Consider the following 12973-nt stretch of genomic DNA (forward strand, 5'->3'; position numbering starts at 1 on the left):
TTTCCCTAAATTTGGCTGGTGCGGCTTATATTCAGGTGCGGCTTATAGTCCAGAAATTACGGTAATGCAAACCGAAATAGCGCGGTTCATTAGAGCGCATTGAACCGTGTATGCTGTACCGAACGGTTCGGTTTTAAACCGAAAACCGTTGCACCCCTAACTGGTATACAACTCTCGATCTCAGAGACGCGTATTTCCACATTCCCATCTACCCACCACACAGAAAGTTCCTGCGGTTCGGCTTCAAGGGACAGATATACGAATATCTGGTCCTTCAGTTCGGACTGTCACTAAGTCTAAGGACTTTTGTGAAGTGTACACAGACGATGTGCTATATCAACAAGCAGGGGGGCCTACGGTCCACCAAACTGCATGCGCTAGCACACAGACTGACGTTATGGTGCGACGAGCACCCTCTTTCGTCAGAGCCTCCCACGTTCCGGGTCTCCAGAACACGGGGGCGGATCTGTTGTCCAGGGGCCGATACCTCTATGCGGCTTGGTCACTGCACAAAACAGTGGCCAGGCAGATGTGGGAGAGGTTCGGCGAGCCACGAGTGGATCTGTTTGCGTCGGAAGAGAACAGCAAGTGTCCTCTGTTCTTCTCCATAGCAGGGACGGCTCCGCTAGGTTTGGATCCTTCTATAGACTGGATGTGACAGACTGGATGCGGTCCTGGGCGTGGCCTCCGGTTAGTGGAGAGACTTAGTTCCCCACGGGGGACGTTGGTGTTCTCCAGGGCGTTAAGACGGTTGTTAGGCACATATGGCAGACTTAGGTCTGATTGGCCTTCCCAATGGGGTGCAGTAGTCCTGTTGAGGGACATGCTGTGGTCCTTTGCTCACAGATAAAGGTACGGGCCCTAGGGGTCCAGACTTCGCGATGACAATAAGGGAGTTAATGAAGTCTCCCATAAGTGAGCAGCCTTGCTAAGCTGATTATTGGAACTAAGGGTTACGTATGTAACCAAAGTTCTATAACAGCGAGCAAGGCTGCTCACTAAGATTCCCTTCTTGTTGCTTGAGAAGAGAACAATTATTATCGAATGAAGACGAAGGGGCGTTGACGCACTGTTATACTGGTGCACCGGCGGGCGGGGTTTCAACGCCCACTCCTTTCGTCTTAAAGTCCCAGCCAAATTGTCTGTGAGTTTATATAAATTCTTCTGTGTTTACGCCAGGGGGCGCAAACTCCCATAAGTGAGCAGCCTTGCTCTGTGTAATAGAACTTTGGTTACATACGTAACCCCTAGATTTTTACTTAATGACTCCAAACCGGCTTTCTAACTAAAAGTGCTCACCATTGAGAATACATGCGTGGAGGTGAGAGCCCTCCACCAGATGGTGCTGTGGCGCCGATAGTTTGATTTGATTTACCTGAGAGAGTGTCACAGCTCGTCTCCCAGTGTAGTAATGTCAATGATGACACATCAGCCTCCTCCTCCTGCTCCTCTTTAATGTGTGGAGGTTGTGGTTCCTCCTGGACCAGACTGGATCTCCTCTGATGTTGTGGAGGTTGTGGGTCCTCCTGGACCAGACTGGATATCCACTTCTCATATTCAGTTGAAACCTCTTTACACACAGACAGAAGGAGAGAATAGTCAAAACAATATGGTTCGGTCGGTCATTTGTCCTGAAATTAATTGTGTTTAAAAGAAAACGTGAAAAATCGTACCGTGAACCTAATATCTTGATTCAAATCGATCACAAATTGAATCATTGAAACATATTTTAATATCATTGTTAACCTACTGACTATTCTATCATTTACTCTCTGAGTCTACGCCGAACCTAGATCTGTGCCTGAAATAGCCGATCTACACACTCGCAATGCAAGACGTTGTGAGATTAGATTGGCTATTTTCGTATAATGTTCCCCTCAGAATGGGGATGCTAGTGCTCAAGTGGTCGATGCATTTCTTTTCTTCCAATAACACAACACATTTGTATGTGCTTTGTTTAACTGTGTTCAACAAACAACAACCTTTTTTTTTGTTTTTGCAACCCATTTTTTCACCCAGTCAATTATCTAATGTAATCCTGGGCACTACACTCCCTCTGCCAACCTGGGGAGGACAGCGTACTGACCTTATGCTTCTTTCTATGCATGAGGAGTCCAAGCTGTTTCTTTTCACCTGACAGGGGAGAGTTTCCCCGGCCGGACGTAGTGCATGGAAGGAACAAGTTGTAACAATCGCCTTTTACTCATTCAAGGCAAATATTACTAAGGAAAGATTAAGCGGGATCGTAGGGTTATATTCAGAATTATTTATATAGAGATAGCCAGACATAGCAATTGATCGAATAAACAGTAGACAGTACACTTCATTGGTAACGCCTCTCCCTGTCTCTTTCCCTATTAAATAAAATAAACAGGCACACAAACTTAAACCCACAAACAATAATTACTTCCCGAGCCCCCCTAAAGTCAGCTGAGAACAAAGTCCGCGTCCGTCGTCCCCCTCAAATGAGGCGCGCTCACGCGAGAGTCTACAACTGTCCCAAACTTCCAACGTAACGAAAGGTTCCTCTGCTCCAAAAAAAGGTCCAACGTAAATATGAAAATGTTCGGGGTACCCCTATATTTGTAATCCACACAGAACAACTTCGGAACAGTCTCACCGGTAGCTGTAGCCCTGATAGCCTCCAAACACCGGCTGGTTATCCTCCGTTCCAACTCCGATCCCCGACGGCAGCGGCATACGCGATGCCCAATCCGCTGGGCCCGACTGTTCTTTATAATTACTATGGCTGCATATAAGCTCGTTTAAACATTAAATAGCGGTCGTAAACGCTATCTGGCGCCTGAAGCTACTCTCCTCCTCCGTGCAGGCCTGCACTCTGTTTGTTTTGCGATCCCCCCTCCCCGTGTGTCACTCCCTCTATTAGTAACCTTGGGTGGTGACAATCAACAAGTCACTGACAGCTGTCACTCACCCCTGTACAAGGCCCATTACCATACTTGTGAAATAGAAGATAATATTGAAATAATCAGCATCACACGTTACATTTCTTCTAGAGCTGGGACTCGATTAAAAAAATTAATCTAATTAATCAGAGGCTTTGCGATTAATTAATCTAGATTAATCGCATTTTAATCGCATATCATTATTTGACCCGAGAACAGTGAGAAAGCAATTTTTTTCAAATGGATTTTGGTATACTAGTGAATCAATGAATAGTGAATACATAAGTTTAAGCAATAAAACATTGTTTTTGTAGTAATAGGGGTAATAATTATTTATTGAAAAATTGCACACAACTGTGCTGTAATCCACGCTACCATCGGATAGCCTTTTAAATCCTATTTCCAATCCACGGGGACAAGCAAAGTGATCTCAGCGGCTTCCCCCAGTCTGGTGAACTATCTGCTGTTTCTGGTGGTGTTATTGTCTGAAGAGGATACGGACACTTGGTGCGCAGGTCCGTCTGAAAACTGTCCAGTGACAACGTTCCGCGGTGAGAAAAATAGGGCGATTAAAATGCGTTATTTGTTCTGTAGTTAATTAATCGTAATTAATCGCAATTAGTCCCAGCCCTAATTTCTTCTTCACATAAATGATAACATGCATATGGTGAAAATAAAGCTTAATAACATTGAAATGTGCTTCGTCACAACGTTATTCTAATCAGTTCCTTTCTCCTCCATCAGGCGCCCCGGCTGTGCAACAAACAGCTACTGGGAAATGTAGTTCAGCTAGCTTAATGCTACGTGTAGCTAAGCTGGTGTTGTTCAGAGTTCACCAACCTGCAGTGTGTAGTTTGGTGTTGTGTGACACACACACACAGACTATTGTAACTCTCTCCTACTGGCCTACCAGCATGTCCAATTAAGCCTCTGCAATTGATCCAGAATGCCGCAGCTCGCTTAGTCTTCAACCAGCCACAATTCTCACATGTCTCCCCGCTTCTCCACTCCCACCATTGGCTCCCGGTCGCTGCCCCCACAGAGTACAAAGTTCTGATGCTGGCATTCAAAGCAACCAAAGGTATTACTCCATGGGCTAGAGGCCTATTTCTGGGATATTGGTACCACTAAAAGGTCAATGTCAAGGTCATTTTCGTTAACAAAACGGGCATATCTTGGCCTTGACTTTTATGTTGACCTTAGCCTGACCTAAGCAGAGACATTTCTGGTCTAGAGGGGCGGGTCGCGCCTCAGAAATGCGCGCACCCTGATTGGATCTCATCGATCTGTCCGTCACCCCCGGCCCCTCCTCTCCCCCCTAGTGCAGCGCTACGTCACATCATTTAGAGCGACGCCCACCCGGAAGGGTTGACTCCCACTTTTAGACTGGTTCAGCCCACGGCTTTTTCCAGGCTTTCATCTTTCGCGCAGACGAAATGAAAGCCTGGGTATCGAGGCTATGTTGACCTTGATCTCAATAATACGTATAACATAAAATAAAAATGTGTAGCAAAAAAACAACAAGCTCAATAGTTTGTATTTTGTATAAATGTATTTTGCCATCTGTTCTCACCTTGCCAAGGCCTTTTCAGTCAGGTCCATATTTTAAGGCAAAGATTAGCCGAGGTCGTTAACAGGAAGTTAGAAAATCGACCTGCAATCTCTTTATAATTCACCCGAAACGTAACCCCAAGCTAATCAGATGATAACTAGAAAAAGTGCCTTTCTGGGCACAGGTCTCTTGGCAAAATGTTTAAAAGTAATATAAACATGTTTTTTTGCAACAATGTTCATGTCATTTTGTTGATGAAATGCAGAGCCAAAGCAATGTGTTTTGCAGTAATCGGCCTCATGGTGGTGCTATAACCGGCATATGTGGAGGGATGCAGGGACAATGTTTTTGTCCCACGTTTGGACCTAAAACCAGGTCCAAACGTGGCCAGGGAGGAAGACGCAAGGTGACAAATAAGAACACCATGCCATCTAACTGGCATAACTTCCCGAGGCACAATGACAGCAAGACAGAGTTGTACCACTTTCTTGCCGACAAGGTTGCACAAATGTTTGCTCCAAATATGGTGATTGTCACAAAGGGACCTGCTGTCCTCAGCACTCATGAAACTAGTCTTGATGGACTGGATAAATGTTCTCAAGAGGAATCTGACATTGACTGATATTTTTGGACACCAAACATGCTGCAGAACATGGCAGCCAATCCATCATAATCAAGTGTCAAGTGCCATTGCTGCTCAAGAGGCTGGACTACAAAAGATGTGGGTTGCATTTAGGCAAGGTCAATGTGCATGACCTATTTCACTATGTTGGCCGGGGGAAGGTCAAAGGCATGCTATACTTTCACACGTTTACAGGATGTGACACTGTGTCAGCCTTCCGTAAAAAAGGCAAGAAAACTGCTTGGCAGACATGGGACATATGTCCAGAGGCCTCGTCTGTATTCTCCAAACTGGGTATTCACCCTCCCACAGTGGAGTATAGTGACCTAGAGATTCTGGAGAAGTTTGTCTGTCATACTAATGTATGACAGATCCATCACAGCTGCTACTGTGGATAGCCAAATATTGCGAACAGCTCAACAAATGTGGCAGTAAATCGGGCTGTCATAGCAGGTGCAAGTGCTATAAACTGGGTCTCGTGTGTACAGCTCTGTGAGGTGTAACACTACACTTGTGTGGGTCTCAAACTCATATTTTTGCTCTCCCAATTATGTAAAAGTACCTATCATTTGATTCATAGACCAAAAACAGGTGCTAAAATATGATTACTTCAAGTTAATGACAGCCATCTTGGACACCATCTTGTGTCTGTAAAAGTACCTATATGCTGTATCTTAAGACCCGTAATAGATGCGCAATAGATCCGCAATGCCCAACTTTATATTCGCCTTCAATACATTTATGGGGCTTAAAATCAATGCATTTCAAGGTATAAAGGAAAAAGCACATTTGTGGACGGACATCTTGGATTTTTGGGCCGCCATCTTGGAATTTTGCGTGGCTAGCAGTAGGGGTGGACGATATGGCGATAATTATCGTCGGGACGATACAACGTCTCCACGATATGGCTTTTTAGAGTTATCGTTTCCATCACGATAAATGTGCTGCATCAGACAGTGAATGCACACTCTATATATGCAGTTCTATGCCGTAATTTTTACTTCTGCAGTACGACGGTTTCGTTCTCAAAAAATAAAAGATCTACAAGCTAACCACACGTTGCTACGGCACCCCAATGGACGACGTGGTTTGCTTATAACTCTGTTGAGTTCTCAGCACTCCCAAAGTCCCCGCCCCCTTTCTTCTAGGCAGAGGGAAACAGCATTGTGCTCACAGCTCAACATGTCGAGGAAGGGCGACGTGTTTATAGTTCCCAAAAAGAACTCCACGTCTGTCACACAGACAGAGCCCGTGTGTTAAGACCAACGTGACTCGTCTTCATGGATATAAACTCACAAAACAACACCACGCAACAGCATAGACTGCAGGACTGCTCCACCATTTACCAAGCTATCGTCTGCTACGTTAGTTGACAGAGTAAATTGTCCGTAACACCGGGGCTCCACCGGCCGCGTCAGCATCGCGTCTCCGTCACCGTCACATAATGTTCCCCTTTTAATCAATGAAGGGGTCACCATTAAAATTGAACCGGTTCGTTTGTTGACGCACGCGACGGAGACGCAACGCGCCCGGTGGAGCCCTGGCATTAGGCTGGCCACGGCTAGTAGCCAAGTAGCCAAGCACCAGAGCGCGCGCCGCTCACTGTATACGCGTCGCTCGCTTAATAATCATTAATTTCTGTATCAATGCGGATATAACGTGGTAAATGTTCATAAGCACACAAGTGTACAAAATGCTTTTTACACTTGACTTATCTCCAGAGTCCTCAGTCCAGCCAGTTTAGCCTTAACATCTACATGTTATTCAATGTATTACTTTAGCACAAAATAATCTTTTCTAAACCAAGCCCTCATTCAAAAGTTATGTAAGTAAAATTAAACGTTATTTATAAGCACCTTAAGAAACAAAGTTAGAAGGTAAAAACAAGGAACATATCAATCACAGTTGTGACAATATCAGAACAAAAACAGACGAGGCAGAACAAACATAGGGCTATAGAAATGAATGTAGGCTGTCTGTCATTGTATTTTCTGTGAATTAACTCAGTTTAATCCAGTGATCCTCAGCCATTTTAATTTCAAGGACTCCAATAGAAAAGGAACCACCGCTCATCCGCTGAAAAAAACTTTAGAGAGGTGCTGGAGCCACAAAGGGAATAAGAGAAAAAATAAAGGGAAGCTCTGCACACTCAGATCTGTGCACAATCAATATATTTTTGCCAAGCTTTCGGTCTACTGACCTTCTTCAGGCATTTCAAGGACCCCCAAATTAAATGTATATGAATTAGCCTATAGGGTGACAGGGTCCCAGGCCTTTTCATTATGATTTTCATCTCTGCACTGGGACCCTATGTTACAGACATGTTTACAATATTTTACAACAGTAGCTACTTATATTTTGCTATTTAAAGCTGTGATTATTTATTTAAGAAGCACTGTTCTGAACCAATGTTCGCCTTTAAATAAAATAAAATGTAATCATCCTTAACCTTTTAAGCTAAAATAATGATGAGCGGGGACTAAAATCATTGTTTTAATTGATGGCCTTCATGCCCTGGCACTTGGCCTTGTGCCCTCAAAAAGTTGACCACACTAAAGGCCAAATGGGACTCATAACAATTGTTTGGGACTCATTTGAATGACCACCTGTGCATCCCGGGACCCATTACATTGAAAACCTATTAACATCACAATTACAGCGTCACACAAAAGCACCAAAAGTAGAAGATCCACAAGCTCGAGATGTGTGAGTGAAGTGACATGATTTGAGCTTATAGATCTGCTACTTTAGCCCTTTTTTAATTTGAATCCTTAACAGTTTTGGACATATGGGATTTCCACCCGACAGAGACGATAAGCAGAGCTTGCGGATCTGCTATTTCTGTTGCTTTTGTGTGATGCTATAGTATGGTAGAGCATACATTTGCAAGACATAAAATATAAAAAAATGACAAGCGGTTTCTGCTGACAGCTACATTATAATAGTGTGGGGTGTGTGTGTGTGTGTGTGTGCTCGTGCACATACCGATGAGGAGTTTCTCATGGTATTTAAATGTCTAAATACAGTATAAATGGTATTTCTTAAATTTTTGTTACCTTGTACTGTTAAGTAACTTGAAAAATAACCATAAAAAACCGTGCACGAAAATATCGTGATAATATCGTGTATCGTGATAAGCTTGAAAAAATATCGTGATAAAACTTTTGTCCATATCGCCCACCCCTAGCTAGCAGTATTTTTTTAAAGAGTGGGATTTGAAGAGTATATGTACCAAATGTCATGCTTGTATCACCATTTGAACGATCCTTTCACTTATCTACTCCACTATTTTGCTAGTATAATATCTGTATGTATAATTGCTATGATGAATTGAACATGGTGGGCCCTATTGTAAACAAGTGTAATGCTTTATGGTGTCGTCCACAGTTAACAGTTTTGTTTTGAGTTGTGCTTGAAATGTACTGTAATTCTCCAATATGTTAATAAAGTAATCAATCAATCAATCAATCTTCCGCCATAGTCTGAAAACCCACCTATTCAGATGCCGTAGCACTTGCCCTAGCCTTGACGACCTGTAATAGGATGTAAATAGGATGAATTTATGTAAATTACATGCCCATTTGTCTAAATATTTATTCATGATAGAACACTTGATGACTATTTATGTATTTGATGTATTACCATGTTTTGTGCTTGCTTACTGTAAGTCACTCTGCCTAAATTGTACCTGCAGTGTGTAGTTTGGTGTTGTGTGTGTAACACACATAGCCTACCTGCAGTGTGTAGCTCGATATCCATATCAAAATCAATGTCCAGCAGTTTGTTTTGTTTCTCCAGCAGAGTTTCTAATGTCTCCATCTCTTTCTGGAAGAGGTTGACCATGAACTGTGCGGCTGCACTGAGGCGCTCCAACACAAATACTCTGAGCTGACAAACATCACTGCTTGTTGTGTGTTTGTCCAAAACGCACAATATGTCCTCTCCCACCACCGACGTCATGTGTTCATGTATCTTCAGCCGTAGAGACTCCATTGGACTCGTTTTACCTCCTTTAGGAGACATTTATTACCAAACAGACACTATCGCTGGAGTGTCGAGATGATTTCGGGTCGTCACAACATTTCAGTGGCACCGAAGAACCGACTTAATGTAATATAAACTTATATAATGTGTAAATATTATATTTCTGTTCATACTGTAATATAGAATGTGTATTAAAATGCCCTCCATTGACTCGTTTTACCTCCTTTAGGAGACATTTACACCAAACAGACTCTCATCCGAACTACCGCTGTTTCCTTGGCTTCAACGCCGACAAATGGAACTCGAAGCTGGGCTAAATGAAGGAGAGCCGAGAGCGAGATGGCTTCAGTTGTTAAGACCCGCCCGTAACTTGCTCCACCAATTGGGAGCTAGCTCTCCTGGCGTGGCTGCTCCATAGAGTTGGAGATCGGGGGTCGTTTCGTTTCTATCTCAGCGTGATAAACGTTACAGTTACAACTTATAGAATGTGGAAAATGTCTCTTTTCTCTAGATGAGTATATGAACAACAACAAAGACTTTCACTCCGATCCCGCCATTAAGCTGAAAACAAAGAACCAGTGTTGCCACATTTTGTGAGAGAAATAAGTAACCAAATCAAGAAAAACAAGCCAAAACAGACTATAGTTTAATAAGACCGTATAATCCTAATAAAGAAAGAGTTGGTGCATTTATCAATATAAATACTATGTGTGTCTAGGATAATTAATGTTTTGGTAATTTATTATACTAACAATTAGCCTATAACAAAATAAGCTGAAAATAGCGGGAAACAAGCGGATTTGGCAACCCTGCAAACAACACGCATCTACTTCCGGGTCAACGTGTCACACCGAGCATGCGCCGCTTCCTCTCTGCTGCCACCTGGTGGAGGAGGTTTGTAACTGTTACTGAATACATGTAAGGACTAGCTTTAGGAATAACGTGAATTGTAAACACTGTTACTGGACCCATGGATGGTGATGATGATTGACATTCTTTCTTTATAGGAATAATAAACCCTTATCTCGTTTTCATTAAGGAGGTTCAAGACACACAATATAATGCATAGTGTAATAATGCTTAATAATGGAAGGCAGTGTTATTGACTTGGGCTTTCGTTTGAAATGTACCCATTCGACATACTGTGAAATAAAAAAAGAGAAAAGGACAGAAACTACAGCAACCAAATCAACCAAACAATTACAATTCTGCAAAACAAGTTAGCACACCGACGGGATGACAAAATACAAAGAACAAACAAAACAACAATACATAAGTCAAGCAAGGATACAGAATGTATCATTCATCTATAGAGAATGGATCATTAATTTATAGAGAATGGATAATTGATTTATAGAGAATGGATCATTAATGTATAGAGAAGATATTAATTTATAGAGAATGGATCATTACTTTATAGAGAATGGATCGTTAATGTATATGTCAGGATAGTATGCAGTATAAATTAATAGAGCCTACTGCATACTATGATTATAGTGATTCAAGGTTCAATGTTAAATTAAGGATGAATGGAGTGCCTTCCACTATCTAGGAATAACATGAATGTTAAACAAAAATGAAATTAATTAGATATGGTATTGTGTAACATAATTAGCCTGGCATGAGCAGACTATATCACTGCCCAGGGCTTCTTCCTCTGGTCCGAGGTGGTCCTTAATTGGGTTCCAGGTGGTCCAGGGACCACTGGTGGTCCTTGAGGGGGTTCCAGGTGGTCCGAGGACCACCAGTGTTTCCTTGAGGGGGTACCATGTGGTCCGGGGACCACCGGTGGTCCTTGAGGGGGTTCCAGGTGGTCCGAGGACCACCAGTGTTCTTTGAGGGGGTTCCAGATGGTCCAGGGACCACCGGTGGTCCTTGAGGGGGTTCCAGGTGGTCCGGGGACCACCGGTTGTCCTGGAGGGGGTTCCAGGTGGTCCTTCCAGGTGGTCCGAGGACCACCGGTGGTCCTTGAGGGGGTTCCGGGGGGTGCATCCCTCCATTCCTACATGCTGCCATTCCGACATCCCCCCATTCCGACATGTTGCCATTCCGACATCCCCCCATTCCGACACATTTTAGTCCCACCATTCCGACAGTCCACAAATCTTAAATGTATTTTCAAGGCAATTTTTTAAGGGGTGTGTAGCAACTTATAACGTAATAATCAGCTCATAATTTAATTAAAAGACGAGCACATGACTTAATAGATTTTTCTATAATGTAATAATGTGTTACATTAAGAACCTCCACATAGGCGACTCATACTGTAATAAAACTTCATAATGCAATAATGTCTTTATATTATATGAGCTGATTGAGTTTTTATTACATTTTAGCCATGATACTGACATGACACTGACCTTGACACTGACATGATACTGACCATGACACTGACATGATACTGACCATGATACTGACATGACACTGACCATGACACTGACATGATACTGACCATGACACTGACCATGATACTGACATGACACTGGCATGATACTGACCATGATACTGACATGATACTGACCATGACACTGACATGATACTGACCATGATACTGACCATGATACTGACCATGATACTGACATGATACTGACCATGATACTGACATGATACTGACATGATACTGTCATGATACTGACCATGACACTGACCATGATACTGACATGATACTGACCATGACACTGACCATGATACTGACATGATACTGACCATGACACTGACATGACACCGACCATGACACTGACCATGACACTGACATGATACTGACCATGATACTGACCATGATACTGACCATGATACTGACATGATACTGACCATGATACTGACATGATACTGACATGATACTGTCATGATACTGACCATGACACTGACCATGATACTGACATGATACTGACCATGACACTGACTATGATACTGACATGATACTGACCATGATACTGACATGACACTGACCATGATACTGGCATGACACTGACCATGACACTGACATGACACTGACCATGACACTGACCATGATACTGACATGACACTGACCATGATACTGATTGTTTACAACAGGGTCCACATTGTTCAATTCATCAAAACATTTAAAGACATACAAACATTTAGAGACATACAAATAGACATTTCTATGTAGCTAAAGAACAGAACAGTAATTCATCATAATGGGAAGCAAAAAAGGGAAAAGATACAATATACAGTGAGGGAAAATGGGGTGGGGGGGATTCAGATTTTACAGAGGCCAGTTTCGAATTGCAGCCATCCGTAGGTGCCCTTTGAGAGCGGTTTTGAAGGAGTCAAGGGATTCACATGTCTTAATGACTGTTGGTAGGGTGTTCCACATTTTGGTGGCATAGGAGCGAAAATAATTTAGTCCCTTGTTTGTGCCGAATCTGGGTTGTACATGGTTTGTTGCACTCCCTCTGGTGTTGTGGGTGTGGACTTTGTTTACATTAAGGAAGTATGACAGGGTGTGCTTCTTCTGCAACAAGTTAGCAGGCTCTCAAAAAAACTCAGAAAAGTGCTACGTACATGAGGCTTCAACAAAACAGTTGGACTTCAATGTTAGACAAGCTGCTTTGGAAACGGAAGACACTGAGTTACTAGGCAAACTTGCACCTGGGGACATGATAGCCCTTGAGGCAAAGTATCATCGAAACTGCCTCCGGATGCTCTACAACAAATCAAGACAGGCTCATTCAAAGGATGGACATGAGGAAGAGACTCAGGTGCATGGTATTGCTTTCGCAGATTTATTGGCCTTTATGGAGGAAAGTATAAGGTGATGACTGCGCCCCAGTATTCAAACTGGCAAACCTGGGTAAACTGTACCAAGAACGACTTAAACAGCTCTGTGCTACAGTAGATTATCGTATCCACACAACCAGACTGAAGAACCGGCTTATGTCTCAG

General features: G+C 42.9%; 1 protein-coding gene across 1 annotated transcript in view; it reads right to left on the bottom strand.

Moving 5' to 3' along the window:
* The window catches only part of LOC310856758 (uncharacterized protein), a gene marked incomplete at its 3' end in the record, with an annotated part of 66189 nt that extends 57117 nt beyond the window's left edge, over positions 1-9072 (bottom strand). Inside the window, exons 1-2 of the mRNA XM_083762233.1 lie at positions 8815-9072; positions 1376-1570 (exon numbers count right to left, since the gene is read on the bottom strand). Of these exons, the coding sequence (XP_083618359.1) occupies positions 1376-1570; positions 8815-9040 (421 nt within the window). The 5' untranslated portion in view covers positions 9041-9072. The remainder of the gene's footprint in view (positions 1-1375; positions 1571-8814) is intronic.
* Positions 9073-12973: the final 3901 nt, after the last annotated feature.

The sequence above is a fragment of the Protomyctophum parallelum genome (assembly GCF_964188405.1).
Source record: "Protomyctophum parallelum genome assembly, chromosome: 3".
Lineage (NCBI taxonomy): Eukaryota > Metazoa > Chordata > Actinopteri > Myctophiformes > Myctophidae > Protomyctophum > Protomyctophum parallelum.